This window comes from Podarcis raffonei, chromosome 13, assembly GCF_027172205.1.
Source record: "Podarcis raffonei isolate rPodRaf1 chromosome 13, rPodRaf1.pri, whole genome shotgun sequence".
NCBI classification, from domain to species: Eukaryota; Metazoa; Chordata; class Lepidosauria; order Squamata; family Lacertidae; genus Podarcis; species Podarcis raffonei.
This window is the reverse complement of record NC_070614.1, coordinates 4,030,799-4,046,518: the sequence shown is the minus strand read 5'-3', so window position 1 is coordinate 4,046,518 and position 15,720 is coordinate 4,030,799. Positions and strand designations below refer to the sequence as shown.

General features: G+C 43.1%; 1 protein-coding gene across 3 annotated transcripts in view; it reads right to left on the bottom strand.

Annotated features, from left to right (window-relative positions):
* The window catches only part of RECK (reversion inducing cysteine rich protein with kazal motifs), a 38,953-nt gene extending 23,762 nt beyond the window's left edge, over window positions 1-15,191 (bottom strand). The window contains exons 1-6 of one of the 3 annotated variants that reach the window (XM_053363419.1): window positions 15,064-15,191; window positions 9,299-9,357; window positions 7,855-7,929; window positions 6,296-6,332; window positions 5,233-5,318; window positions 4,638-4,685 (exon numbers count right to left, since the gene is read on the bottom strand). In XM_053363419.1, the coding sequence (XP_053219394.1) occupies window positions 4,638-4,685; window positions 5,233-5,318; window positions 6,296-6,332; window positions 7,855-7,929; window positions 9,299-9,357; window positions 15,064-15,184 (426 nt within the window). In that variant the 5' untranslated portion in view covers window positions 15,185-15,191. Of the gene's footprint in view, window positions 1-2,062; window positions 2,137-4,637; window positions 4,686-5,232; window positions 5,319-6,295; window positions 6,333-7,854; window positions 7,930-9,298; window positions 9,358-15,063 lie in introns of those variants that run through there. The other 2 variants (XM_053363420.1, XM_053363421.1) reach the window with 2 other exon arrangements.
* Between the last annotated feature and the right edge of the window lie 529 nt (window positions 15,192-15,720).

The following is a 15,720-nucleotide window of genomic DNA, read 5'->3' as shown; positions in this document are numbered from 1 at the left end:
CCATTTCATCCTCACAACAACCGTGTGAGGAAGGTTAGGCTAAGAGATGGTGACTGACTCCAAGCTCACTCAAGGAGCTTCATGGCTGAGTGGGAATTCAAACTCTGCTCTCCTAAGCCCTAGTTCAATACTCATACCAATATATTTCATCTCTCTAGAATGCAGAATCTTTTAACACTCAAGATATTACTGCCAGGAACTAAAGGGCCTGAGTATATCCTGTGGGATTTTGGACTTTCAATAGCTGCCCTTGCAAAAAACTATTCTACAAACTGTATTTGAAAGTCTTCTCAGTTTAAAGAATGGTTTAGCGCACCATTCATGGGGTAGAAAATTTTCTAATAGTGTGATACTCTGGATCCTGTCTGAAAAATCAATCCAGCCTGTTTTATGATACCTTTCCAAACATATGCCTTATTCTCTAAATAGCACTTATCATAAATTATGTTCCTTTATCTTCAATTAATTTTAAATTTTGGATTATACATGCTTTTGCAAGTGTGAACTGCTTTGATATATTTTAAGTGGCAAATAAATGCAATAAATAATAAAATAATAAACCAATTAATATAGCCATTCTAAAACACTTTCCACAATTCCCCTTGTTTTTATAAGGCTTTAAATTCTTAAGCCTTTAACCTTTTCCAAATATACTGCCTGTTCCACAGTTGCTCAATTCAGTCTCTACCTGGTACACACAGCATGTCCATGGCTACAGCCTGCACCCAAAAAATCACGCACCCACTGTTGCGTGGGGCCGCAATGGCGCAAAAACGTGGTTACAAAGCACGGGTCCACATGGATTCTCAGGATTTTTGCATTGGGCTACCCCAAACTCACCATCAAATCACATGTCTGTGGCCACAGCATGAACCACAAAAATCATACATCCACTGTTTTGTTCAGAATTTTTTTTTTCTTGTTTTCCTCCTCTAAAAACTAGGTACGTCTTATGGTCAGGTGTGTCTTATTGAGTGAAAAATACGTATTTTCAATAAGTAGAGTTAGGACTGCAGCCCAAGGCTGTGTTTGGACATGCACGTATAAGTTGGGGGAGGTGCTTGCCAAATTAGTAGCCTTCAGGCTGATCCCTAAATGGCATGTTCAGTTTTCACTTGTTAGTGGAAATCACCAGAAGTAAACCTGTCAAGAGACAGGAAGACAGACAATCAGCACACAAACAAAAATGGTAATTACATGTCTGAATCTGTAAGTGTGGGAGGATATAACCCACATTAAAAAAAATACTATTACCACCTATTATTTTATTCAACAGAGTTCAGCAAATATCTTTATTTTCTAGAACTGAAATGTCTTCATTCCAAAACAACTTCTAAAAAAAGTATTGTCTCTTACAAGTATCTGGTGGCTTATTCATCGATGCAGATCAAGAAAATATTGTAGGCCACTTTAGTAACCTCACTCCAGAGGATATTTCACTCCTGTCCTTTGAAAACTAATGAGTTGGACCCAGTCTTGCCCTCCTACAAAATGGAGCATTCAGGGACCGAGAGCCTTAGGAGGCTTGTGCTGGAAGAAAGTGGGGAAGAGTTTAAACTGATCCCCTTTTCAGCCACAGCACGATCTCTCCTAATCCCATGGGACAGTCTTTTGGGATGCAGGAGGAAGGGAAATAACTGAAATTACAGAGTGTCCGATTGGCACAGATGGTCTGGATCCAATCCTACTATCTGGAGAGATGCTGAAAATATATTCTGGGAGATTCATCACTCATCCTCAAACCCCAATCTACATACAAGTGTTATGTTTCCCATGACTTTTATCACAGACAGTATCAAAGCAGCGAAGTATGGTTCACCCATATATGAGGAAGAAAAGTATGGAAGTACAAGAATGTATTTCTCTTATAAATGTTTGAAAAACACTAGACAGTAGTTTTATGTACTCACTTGTAATCATTCTTGAAATAAGTCCACTTATTTATATTTAAAAAATTACAAAATGATTCCAACAAGAAAGAGAAAAGAAGAATTAGGAAGAGAAACTACTCTGTCATGATCAGTGATCACTTTTTCATTCCCATTTTTTAAAACTCTCTTACCTGTCCTTTCCGTTCTCCAACAAACATTGGTCAACCTCCTACAGCAATGCAGAAATCCAGAAAAGAGAAGGAAACTAGCATAACAGAGGAAAGGTTACAGGTACGGGCAGTGAAGTATAATACAGAAGAGATAAAGCTATTTAATGTAGGGGATAACAGTTTAGAAGAACACAAGCTATGAAAATCTCAGCAGCTAAAGAGATTAGGAAAAGAAAAAAAAAGCTTTCTAAGGCATATTTGCAATAAGATAAAAAGCTACCGCATTTTTCGTCCCATAGGACGCTCCGTCCCATAGGACGCACCTATTTTTTGGGGAGGGGAAATAAAGGAAAAAAACTCCTGCAGGGCTCCCCACGCTGCGGATGTCTGTCCGGCGTGCGGGGCGCTCTGCTTCAGGGCACCCCTCGCGCCGGGCGGCAGGCTGCTATCCACAGCATGGGAAGCCCTGCGGGGAACTCCCGCAGGGCTGCCTAGGCTGCGGATGTGTTCCCGAAGCGCCGGGCGCCATGAAAGCAGAGCGCCCGACGCTCCGGGAAGCAGGCTGCTATCCGCAGCCTAGACATCCCTGCGGGACCTCCCGCAGGGCTGCCTAGGCTGCGGGTGTCTTCCTGAAGCCTGTAGAGAGAGAGGGGTCGGTGCGCACCGACCCCTCTCACTCTCCAAGCTTCAGGGAAAGCCTGCATTCGCCCCATAGGACGCACCCAGATTTCCCCTTCATTTTTGGAGGGGGGAAAGTGCGTCCTATAGGGCGAAAAATACAGTAAGTAGTATTTAATCTAAATCCCTTGCTGGGGAATGAGCAGGCCACTGCATTTATTTCTTAATCTAAATAATAAAGACATAAAGAAGAATCAATATGGAGATTGTTAATTTACCAGGTAGTCTAATCGATTATGGGAGTTGGTTTCCTTTACTTTTGAACCAAAGCCACTGTGGCTTTGGGTTGGAGATATCTACTTTCAATTGCAAGGTCTTCCCTTCTTTTTTCCAATGTCTTATTGATTGCCTACTCTGATCTGAGTGAATCTAAAAACACAATCCTACAGTGAATGCTCTTCTTTCAGGCAGAAGGAGGTAAGATAAAACAGCATATGAAGAGATTTATATTCTGAAGAGAAGGTGTGCTGGAGAAAGTCTCCTGAAAATACCATTGCTTTTTATACATTATTGAATGCAATCACATACTTGGAGATAACTGATTTAAAAGATTATTCAAAACATTTTCAGTTGCACACGAACAGAAAATTAATTATTGTTGATTACCTACAAATATTGTATGCCAAGAAGGCTACTATTTTTTATATAAAACTTCTTCTTTTCAACGATTGCTTTTACCAATTAAGCATGTTCACACTTAAGAGAATACAATTACTCCAGCTAAGTTAGCTTGTATTCAAATAGAAAACGGGACATTTCAGAATATAGACATATAGACAGGATCCGTAGTTCACAAACATGTTTTCTGCGCACTGCTTATAGTGTAAGATTTGAACTAACCACATCCCAAACATCTCACTAATTCGCCTACAGCTGATGTAATTCTGGATCCCAGCAAGCCCTAATTTGCAGACATGAAGCCAGCTCTCCAAATGCAGTACCCCCTCCCTATCCCCCAGACACTCTTAGAAGAAGAGTACTGGATTGGGCAGGCGTTTGCTGTGATCTATCAGGACTTTTATTGTAAGCTTCTCTCTCTAGAGCAATTCTTACCCTCATTTCTGTGGGGGTGCACCAACAAAAACCATGGCTTTCACAAAAAGACCCATTTTAATCATGGACTGTACCAAACTTGTGAATGCAAACTCTGATCTACAAAGTTAACCGTTTGCTTTAACCATGGTTTGTGGGTCTACATGCAATTTTCCAGAAAATTTGGTAAATTAGAATAATTTGAATTGCATCAGAATTTTTCTGATATCAGAGGGCATGATCTCTCTTTTGCATCCCATCTGTGGGAGGTGTATATTAGCATGTTTACTTCACTTGAATTTGGTAAGAGCCGTTTGACATTAGAACAATCTCCCTCAGGAGGTTGCGGTCTCTCTTTCCTTGGAGGTTTTTAAGCAGAGGTTGGATGACCATCTGCCATGGATGCTTTAATCTGAGATTCCTGCATGGCAGGGGGTTGAACTAGATGACTCTTGGATCCCTTCCAACTCTATGTGAAATTAAACATTTTGAAACTGCCAATCTTGTCCAATTTTGTATTTGCAATTGACATCTATTCATTGTTACTAGTGACCCTATGAAAAATATCAATGGAAAAATAAAGCACTGGAAAGAACGAATTTTTTTTGTCCCACATCAACGATGCTGAATTAGGCACGGGAAATTCCAGGGAAGGGAGGATCAGGAGGGAGTGAATGTTTACTTTGCTGGCTTTCAGTTTGCAAAGCCCAGTTTGCCATGAACCAGTATCTTATCTGCAGTGGAGGAAAGAGGTCAACTTGGTCTGTTTCACCTCCAGAAAAGTTTATGACTTGGAAACTGTTATGAGCCTTCAAAGTGCGCCAAAATCAGGAAAGCTTAAGCATATTGACAGGGAGGGGTAACCCACGGTCTGTAATGCACTTACCTCATATTCTTTCCTGCAAACTTTCATAATATCATTTTTTGAAGATGCCTGAAAGACATTAGTTTCATTACCAGCACATAGCTCATATTATTCAAGGGCAAAATTATACAATAATAAATTATATAGAAGATATTTATATTGTGATAATTTTGAGATGCCACACCAATATATATAATTTCTTCTATAGAAGCAGTTTTGAATCACTTAGATGTTCTCAATTCTGGCATATGAACATAATACAAGTATTATAGGAGAAAGAAAGGGGGAAAGATATATTTTAGTTATCTGAGACTTCATATTTCATCATCAATTAAAATAACACAATCTCAATATAAAATAATAATTTAAAATTCAGATAGCTTCAGCAAATAAAAACAAAGTTCACCACAGAAAACATTATCCGCTCAGCAAGACAAAGGCTTGCTGAAAAGTCTTCAGCTAACAGCAGAAGACAGCAATCAACATCCTGCTGAAATATATTGCACATTCTGGGTGTGCCCACTGTGAAGGACCTTTCTCTTACAGCCAACCATACTTTCAACCATAAAAACGTATGTCTTACTTTATTCATGCTGCATCAAAAATTAATTCTTACCTGTTTACATGCTTGGCGACATTCTACAACAATGGCTAACTCACAGCAACCTAAGCCAACCCAGCCATCAGATTTCTTCAAAACACCTTTAAAGAAAAATAAAATTACTGAACACATTACAGTATCACTGCCGGGTGTATTGGAGGGCTGTATCCTATGCTTAGCAGACGACACAGAGGGAAGTGCTGCTCAACTGCAGAAGTTTGTGCACATTTCCTGCTAGGAGGGCTGTGTGCTAAGGTGCTGAATGATCAGTTAAGAAACATCTTATTCAACCTGAAGCTCCGTATTTGTGCAAACAGATATGTAATTGAAAAAGTATAAACTTGACTTCATTTCTTTTTGCAACAATGCATGTACAGTATGCCAATACTTCTTGGAGGGTGTGGTAGATTGTTTTAGTGATGCATGACTGTCCAGATAAATCTTTTTTAAAACATATTTTATTTTAAATTATTTTACAGTTAAAAGAACATAATTACGTCTAAATAATTTAGGATCATACGACTTGATCATTTTTTCCCTGAGTCCTATACTGATCCCACCCTGCAAGTGGATTATATATTCTTAAAAAGGCAAAGGGACCCCTGCCGGTTAGGTCCAGTTGTGGACGATTCTGGGGTTGCGGCGCTCATCTCGCTTTACTGGCCGAGGGAGCCGGCGTACAGCTTCCGGGTCATGTGGCCAGCAGGACTAAGCCGCTTCTGGCAAACCAGAGCAGCGCACGGAAACGCCATTTACCTTCCTGCCAGAGCGGTACCTATTTATCTACTTGCACTTTGACGTGCTTTTGAACTGCTAGGTTGGCAGGAGCAGGGACCAAGCAAAGGGAGCTCACCCCGTCGTGGGGATTCGAACCGCCAACCTTCTGATCAGCAAGCCCTAGGCTTTGTGGTTTAACCCACAGCGCCACCCGCGTCCCTGATATTCATATACTCTTAGTACATTATAATAAATTAACAGAGCATATCTACCCAGAAGTAAGCCCTGAATGAGTTCAATGGTATTTACTCCCAGTTAAGTGTGTATAGGATTGCAGCCTAAATATAGTATTGTCTCTTACCTGGCAAAGAGGAATTTATACAGTCCCAAACTTCTCCCTGAAAAAAAGAATAATTGTATTTTATAAATGAGTATAATTACTAAGTTGACCATGTGGGATGGCAGGCACTTAATAAATAAATAAGATCAAAATAAATATTTGTATGTAGCAGATTATCACTTTTAAATGCAACAAGATGATCTAGCACAAATAACGAATTATCAGGTGACCTCATCTAGAGTATTCAGTTTTGGATATCATAGTGCTTGGGACCAGGACTTTGGCAGACTTGTTTCATTTGTTACTACGTATTTCCTGAGCAGTATCTGCAAAAGGGCAAGTGGCTGAGCACCTGACTGAGGCAGCGGGACACAGAAGCAGTGCAACAGAATTAGTTTCTGTCTTCAATCTACAGAAAGTGGAGGGGTTTAACCATCCTAAGGACAAGATGAGGAAGAGCAGAACCAAACCACACTTTCTGTTACCAAGTCTATTAACGCCCCTGACCACACATTGCCCTTTAATGTGTGTAACGTATCATCCTGAAGGCATGTGTTTTGAGGAATTCCAGATCAAGGTGGGCATGCTAAACAACCAGAGCCATAGAGGCACAAGTTTCCTGCCACAGAGTAATAGGGCAGACTTAGAAAGCAAAAGGCCTGGGTGGCCTTGTTCTGCTTGCCAAGACATCCCTAAAATCCAAATTTGCCACTTTCCCCTGTAAGGATTTATTAGTGCTCTGCAAGGCAGGTATGCCTGCACCAGAATTGTGTCTGTCCTCAACCTCTGAAATTCATTTTCAAATGTGCCAAGTTGGGAGATAATACCATTTACCGACGTTTCAAATGTTGTACTAGAGCACTGGATGGTTTGTTAAATCAGCAGCCATCTTTTAAAGAACAACTTCCTCTGATTCTCCCTTGGAACCAGAGGGTGGAAACACAAGTGACTTGTGTATTCTGGGAGGACGCAGCATGCTTTTTAGTAGCTTTGGACTGCATTGTGATATGATTTCTCTCTCCCTAGGAAAGAAGAGCTGAAGAACCAACAGCACACCGTTTTCAAGGTAAGGCAATTCTGTCATTAGAGCTCACAGCAGGCTATAACAGGAGGGGAAAGTAGAAAGCACAAGTTTGCTTATATGCATCTGCTCAGGTTGTTCTCTTAGCTGGAACCAGGAATTAGCCTTTTAGAAAGCTTCCACTGAAGCCAAGGGGAGCTTTTTAAAAACCTTAGTGATGTGAGGGGAGACAACTGCGGAGGGACAGGGAAGAGAAAAGAGAGGAGAAAGAAAGAAAGAGAGAGAGAGAGAGAGAGAGAGAGAGAGAGAGAGAGAGAGAGAAGGGGGAGGGGGGAAGAGGAAGAGGTAGGAAAGGAAAGGAAAGGAAAGGAAAGGAAAGGGAGGAGAAAAGGGGGGGAGAGAGAGGCTGTGGTTCTATCCAGCTTTTCTACTGGTCTGCCACCTTTTGGATCCAGTCCCATTTCCTACTGGCACGTGGCTCCCAGAAGGCTCCCCATGAGGAAACTGAACCCTCAGGCCGAAAATGGTCTTATGTTTTACCAAACACAATTATACAAACCATTGATTCTGGACAATATTCAGGTGCACGTTGCAATAGGTGTTTCAAATGAGAATCACTTTTTGATGTCAAGATCTGTCAAAAGCATTTTTAAAAGAAAGCATAATTAGAAAAATCACTTTTGTACCGCAAAACTTAATTATCTTTACTTAGAAAACCCATGAAGCTAAGTGGAATTTGATTTTGAGCAACAGAATACTCCTTTTTGGAGTTGTCCTTAATGAAATAGTCATGCACTATGGGAATCTAATGTCTGAACCTACCAGATTGCAACCCTCTTTTATTTCTTAAACCACTTTAAGTCTTTGTTTTTTATTTAAAAAACACACAAACCAGAGCTCTGGGACCTGGGAGAGTTAAGCACCATCATCAAACTACAACTTCCAAGGTTCTTCGGGAAAGGCATGGCAGTTAAACTAGCACCAAAATAATGTTTATCTTATGATATTTGCACTACTTATTATTGGTTTGTATATAAAAACACTCTTAGGGTGGCATCCAACTAAACAGGCATCCAACTAAACAGATCTGATATCACAATAATTTTTACTTTTGCAGCTTCAGTTCCCCTCTCCCAGCCCTCCCTCCCCAAATCTGCTCTGGTAGGTTGGGGGAACTCCAGAACAGACACACAGGGAGAGGAGAGGGAGTTCCCTTGTGCAGTCAAAAATTCTTGCACTAGTGGATCTATTTTATTTAGTTGAATACTGTCCTTACAGATTTATCTCCTTAGGGCTTCCAAGTTTCAGCTTATCAAACCTAAACATATTACGATGAGATGTGGCTGACTTTCAAAGATCAGGCAGGGTGTGCATGATCTAAATTGAAAATAGATTTTTTTCAGTCATAAACAACTTGGCCCTATAAATTAGGCTCATAGGTAAGATGGCAACAAATGTGACTCCGCATATATTGATATATTAGGAAGCCTATCACAGCCTTACAAGTAAAAATGTATTCATGACAGCACATTCTTACAACACTAAAGGAACTGCTTCAAGGTCAGGATGAAAGTGGCATACATAATTTTAATATACTTCTCTCACATGGCTATAGACCAGGGATGGGGAACCTTTTCAGTCCAAGGTTTCCCTCTGGGAACCTTCTGGGGGCCACATGTCAGTGGAGGGCAGGGTCAGAGGCAAATGCGGGCAGAGCAATTAATGTAAAATTTACCTTTCTACAGTAGGCTACTATCTGCACATGCTCACACACCCTTCTATTCTCTGCCCAGGCAAGAAAAGGGCATTGTCAGAGTTCAATGCCACATTCCAGTCAGCACTCAGGGTGAGGGGTGCAGGCTTGTGGCCTGGGGTGTGTGCTTGGGGCTAGATAGACAGGCCCAGAGAGCTGCTTTCTGCCCTGGTCCCAAGGTTCCCTACCCTTGATACAGGCCCTATGGGTATACAGGGTCAAATGCGGTGCAGGTTCAGAACCAACATACCTGTTCACAAACATCGCGACACATTAAGTTACCCTTTGCAAGGTAACAACATGATGCACCTATAAGGAAAAATAAATCTGTCAATATCAGTAAAATACTGGTGCTCTCGAAGTACTTGGATGAAGTGTAACTACTTTTTGCCATTCAAATATGTAGTTTGCTCCTAAAACTGTACCTGAGGATTGGCAAGTGAGCTACATAACCTCATTTTTTAAACGATCTGGCTAGGTTGACATCTGTTCTGGGAAATCTGGTGGAAAGCATTATTGAAGATAAAATTACCAAGCTTACAGAAGAACATGTTTGCCAAATAACCAGGATGGCTTCTGCAAAGACCAGTCTGGCTACTTTTTAGTGTCAATAAGCAGCAACATGGGGCTGCCCTTGTAAACTACTCAGCAACTTCAACGGGTTCAAAATGCAGTGACCAGAGTACCAGTTGGGGTTCCCTTTAGAACTCATATCACTCATTCTAAAAGAGCTGCTCTGGCTGCCAGTTTCCAGGCCCAATTCAAGGTGCTCAACTAGTGCTAACATTTCTAAAAGACATAGGCACCAGAAATCTGAGACTACCTCCTTCTCTATAGACCCCCTCAGGTGTTACAAATCAAGGGGGGCACTCTTGGTAATTCGTCTGCCCACATTAGTGCAGAAGGAGCCAACATGCTCCCTGGCAGTCCCGAATATGTGGAATTCCCTCCCTACAAAGGTGTGTCCGGCATCTTCACTAGATAGCTGTGAATGTTGAAGACCCTGCCATGTGGCACATCATACATGTGTTTTCAGGACCCACTCTATTCCTGTGTCTGCTGTTTTAACTGTTTTTAATACTGAGGACCTGCTGAAGAGCAGGTAATAAATTTAATAATAGTACTAAGTAAAAATTCTAAACCTTTAAAAACAGGTATTTAATTTGCTACAGGTATTTGATTTTTTTTGTTTTGTTTATCTTATAGCACAATTAAAAACTATTTATGATTGGTATTATATTAAGTTATTCTTCAGGGTGATTACCAAATGTGGGAGATCACACACCAAAGGAATGCTCAGCTCAAGCAGGCAACAAAGTAGCTTCCAAGACTATGGACTCAAAAACACTTAACTGGTGGGCCTATCAATACTTGGAACCGTATGAACTTGAATCTCAACTCCCACCTAAAAGTATATAACACTGAACCATACAGTAGTGAATCCAACTCCACAAATGTCAAATGGCAGTGTCTTTGAAGATGAAGACAGAGAGACTGACAATATTTCTGGGACAGACAAGACTAAATTATGTGGCAGGCTGTGTGCATTTAAGGCTGTGAGCTTGGAACGTTGCTTATAGATTATGCCACACACACACACACACAAATACTATGTTATTGAATTGGTAAGCTGCTTTCTCTGTACCAGGTGTCCTGTACAAGATGAAAGACAGAACTTCCAGCCTGTAAGACAATATTGTTTGCATTGGTGTTGAGACTTAAGAGCTTTAGAACTGTCCCAAATTTTGCACAATGTGTATTTGCCAGTGGTAATTTACCTATCACCTGATGTCATCCTTAGGTAAAGGTCAAGGTACCCCTGCCCGTACGGGCCAGTCTTGACAGACTCTGGGGTTGTGCGCCCATCTCACTCAAGAGGCCGGGGGCCAGCGCTGTCTGGAGACACTTCCGGGTCACGTGGCCAGCGTGACAAAGCTGCATCTGGTGAGCCAGCGCAGCACACGGAAACGCCGTTTACCTTCCTGCCAGTAAGCGGTCCCTATTTATCTACTTGCACCCGGGGGTGCTTTCGAATTGCTAGGTTGGCAGGCGCTGGGACTGAGCAGCGGGAGCGCACCCCGCCACGGGGATTCGAACCACCGACCTTTCGATCGGCAAGCCCTAGGCGCTGAGGCTTTTACCCACAGCGCCACCTGCGTCCCTGCTGTCATCCTTACAGACCTTCAAATAATCTGATCTGAATCAGAGGGCTGCTTTCTGGAGCAAACAGCCAAGTTAACCATTAGCATTTTCAATTCACCTGAATGTTTGGACTGATAATCAAGACCCCACAGAAGTCCTGAATGTTGCACTAAGTCAACAGTAAAGAAGAACTAGCTTGGTTTGTCAATAATCCAACGGTAATTGACATAGAAAAGCAAACTCACAGCAACCACTTGTCCTTCAAGTGGACCATGGTCTTACCAAAGGAATGAAACTTAAATTCACATCTGAATTTACCCTCTAAAATGCTTAGTGTCAGAGAGGGTAATAAAATAATTAGGTGATCTAATGCTTTTCTCGGAATCACTGACTCTCCCCAAACAACGGAATTGTATAGACAAATAGTAGCGGATCTTCACCAGAGAGCGGCCAATTTATGTTGAAATTTGGCTACAGTGGTACCTCGCAAGACAAATGCCTTGGAAGATGAAAAACTCGCAAGACAAAAGAGTTTTTCGTTTTTTGAGTTGCTTCGCAAGACGATTTTCCCTATGGGCTTGCTTCGCAAGACGAAAACGTCTTGCGAGTTTGTTTCCTTTTTTTTTAAAACCGCTTGAAGACGAAAAGACTCGCGGAACGAATTAATTTCGTCTTGCGAGGCACCACTGTACTGGGACTTGCTATGGACTGGTTTGACAGACTGTGAACTAATCATATGAGCAAACTATGCTGCCTACACGTCCATTATTGTATGAATAAGCTGTAAAGAAGTATAAGATGTAAAAAAACAACAACATTGAGGCTTCCAGGAATTTGTGGCAGCAACCAATACCTGCCTCCCACTCCTGGAACCCTGTCATCTATTGCCAGAAAGCTTTGCATTTCAGAGAGCCATTTTGGTCAATTTCTAATTATTTTCAAAATCTTCCGACAACCCATACCTCTTATTAGCCTCATGACTCTCTTGAAAAGCTTCCCATTATGAGAAATGAAGTTAAGCAATTGATCCGTCAGTCAAAAACCTGCAAAAGCTCCAGGGCCAGGTGGCATGCTTTGGAGTTAAAACAGAACAATAATTGGTGGGCCTGTTTGTTGGCTACTCTCCTTTCATTTATTAATAAACCTGATAAATGGCTAAAGCCATGTCAATGTCAATCCATAAGGAAGGGTGTGGGGGTTTTTTGTCCTAAAAGTTTGCTTCATGATATCAGGTAGGGGTGAAACAAAAAATGAAGAAGCATCATGTACTTTTGTGCAACAGAAAGCAGGTTTTGAGGGTGCTTTTTGTGAAACTCTTAAGCTACATTTGGACAACAGTGCAATGTATGTTACTGCAGGTAAGTCAATGGAGCATGAGATTATCCTGTCTGCTCATGATTATCCTAAAAACGACCCCTTAGCCTTTCTATTGACTGCTGCTCGTCTGGAGATAGCTAGATGCTGGAAAACTGGTGATGGGCTGAACATTGATTCTTGGTATAACAGAGTATGGTTAATAGCATTGGCTGAGAAACTAACATGCCAGGTGAGAGCAGCAAAGGTAAACACAATCCATATTCCTTTTATAACATATGGCAAATGTTTATTGAATACATAAATTGTTCAGACTGTGGCAGGAATCTACCCTGCACTCATGGGAAATGTGGCATGATCTAGAGTAATCAAATGAAACTTTAACATGTGGCATGAGTCTGTAATTTTATCAGGACAAATTACTTGTTGTTTACTGTTGTACCAATTGTTTTCTCAAAATTTATCTCCTGTACCATGAAAATAAATAAAGAAAGAAAAAAATGGAGCATGAGATTTCTGGATGCCACTGGGCACTGGATTTGGGCTGAGAGGGAGCAACTAAACTAAGCAAACTTCTGTCAAGACCTCTGGTTTGTGCTTGGGGGCGGGGGACAGTATGGCTGGAGACCAGATGAAATGGAGTAGAAAATTTAAACAACACATACGCTCAAACTGCCCACTGTTGCTTTGCCTTTTTGTTTTTAGGAGAAATGCAGATGAGGGCTGGAGAATTGACTACGTAAGTTAGAAGCACTAGGGGATGAGGGATTAAGACTCCCCCCCCCACATGGCTGTTTTGGCAAACACATTCCATGCACCTGCCCACTCACAAGTCTTCCTAATTTTCCCCATGGATGGAAAAGCAATTAATCACCTGTTTTACCACCACCCCAGCATGACTGCTACATGCTTCTCAACTGCATTTTCCTGGGGAGGAAAGCAAAATGCCAGGAGCTAAGCACTGGACTACACTGCAGGCTTGTGACACACAAGTATCTCTTTCAGTTCTCTTTCCTAGCAATATGGATATAAAAAAGTAGAGTTACTTGGGAAGGATTACATGAGCCTTGTATCACAGGCACAGCATGCACCACAGCAATATGGGTACCATAGTGGTGCAATTAATATGCATTAGTAGAGTAATTCCCCCCCCCCATGTAAAAAAATAATAAATCAAAAACACACAAATACAAATATCAAATACAATCTGAGTTCTTCATTGGGGTGGAACACCTACCGCCCAATAAGTTACAGTCGTACCTTGGATCTCAAACGCCTTGGCTCCTGAACAAACCAGCTCCCGAATGATCAAAATCTGGAAGTGTTCTGGTTTTTGAACGATTTTCAGAAGCCAAACGTCCAATGTGGCTTCCACGGCTTCCAATTGGCTACAGGACGCTCCTGCAGCCAATCGGAAGCCACGCTTGATTTTCGAACAGTTTCGGGAGTCGAATGGACTCCCAGAACGCCTTCTGTTCGAGAACCAAGGTACATTGAAATTCTGGATTTCTCAACTGCTTTCTAAGGGCATTGAAGTAAAAGAAAACTGAATCAAAATGAGCCAGGAGAATATGTGTGCTACATCATAAGGTAACATTTCAACCTCCAAGAACATTTCCAAGAACACTCTGTAACTGACTCTAAGGTTCCCTAACTGGAACAAAGGAACTTCAAAGGAAGGCTGCAATATAAAACTGCACGGCAAGACACCAGACAGTTCAACGGCTTTGCATCACACAACATGTGTTAAATGCAAAAGGATGTCTGCATGATCAACACCAGAGTGGGAGAAGCTCACCCTTTCCTCCCTGTCCTGTCAGTATCCCAATAGGGGATTTGTTCCCTGACTGCACCCTTAAGGGGCGCAAAAAGGCCCTTTGTTCAAACTGGAGGCTCAGCTGCGCCCGGCCCTGCTTAAATGGTCACATATGTTTAGAGAAAAGGCCAGCAAGAGGAGACATGAGAGAAGTTCATGAAATTATGCAGGGCACGGACAAAGAGGACAGAGGAAAGTTTTCTCCCCTCTCTCATGACAGGAGAACTCAGGGGCATCCCAGGAAGCTGAATGCTGGGAGAAGAGATAAAAGAAAGCGCTTCTTCATGCAGCGCACAAACTACGGAACTCCCTCCCACAGGAGGCGGCGACGGCCAGCCGCCTGGATGCTTTTAATGCAAGATTAGACAAAATCATGGAGATGGAGGAGGCTGTCAGGGATGGCGGGGCGGCAGCGAGGGGGCTCTTGGGCTCCGCTCCCGCTTGCAGGCTTCCCAGAGGCGTCTGGCTGACCCTGCAGATGCTCTTCTCACGTTACATTCTTCTGACACGTGTCCTATGTGACCGTGACAAACAGATCTGCCTGCTCTTCCTTTCTCTCCACAGTGCAGCGCTGAGATTTCCTAATTCTTGTTTTTAAGAGGAGCACGCACGGCCGCCTGGTCCTCCCTCCCCTCCCGGGCCCCCCGGCCGCGCTCCGTCCGCTGCCCGGCGGGGGTGGGGCGGCCCAAGCTTCGCCCGCCGCCGCCGCCTCCCTCCGCCCCGCCGCCAAGACCGTTACTCACCCGCCACGCCCGGCGGCAGCGGCAGCAGCAGCAGCAGCAGCGCGAGGGCCGCGACGAGGGTCCCGCCGGCCCCGCCATCGCCCTGCCGCGGCGGCCGCCCAGGGCCAGTCAGCGCCGCCATCGCCCGGTCCCCGCCGCGCCGCCGCCCAGCGCGGCTCCCCATTGGCTGCCGGCCGCGCCCTCGCCCCGCTCGCTCGTCGGGGGGGGGGCGGGGATGGCGCCGGGAGGGGGCGGGGCGGGAGAGGGAGACCCGGCGGCGGCGGCCGCTTCCCTCCCCGGCCGACTGAGGGGGCAGGAGGGGCCTCGGAGGAGGGTCGGCGGCTGAGAGGATCCCGGAATTGAGTCCTAAGCCGCCTTTCTCTCTCACGGGGGCTCAAGGCGGGTTACAGATAGAAATAAGAACAGCTGGAAACATGGAAAATAAAACATTCGCTAAAAAAACAATTAAGCGTTGATAGAAATCAAACCGCGTGTAATCCTGGCAGTTTAACTCATTAGTGTTATATATTTATTTATACCCCGCCTTTATCTCTGACAGGGAATCAAGACAGATTACAGACAAAATAAGAACACCTAAAAATCAGGGGGGGGGCGTGTTTGTCATTAAAAAGCAATTAAACATTGACAGAATTAAATCTATCATCTATCTATCTATCA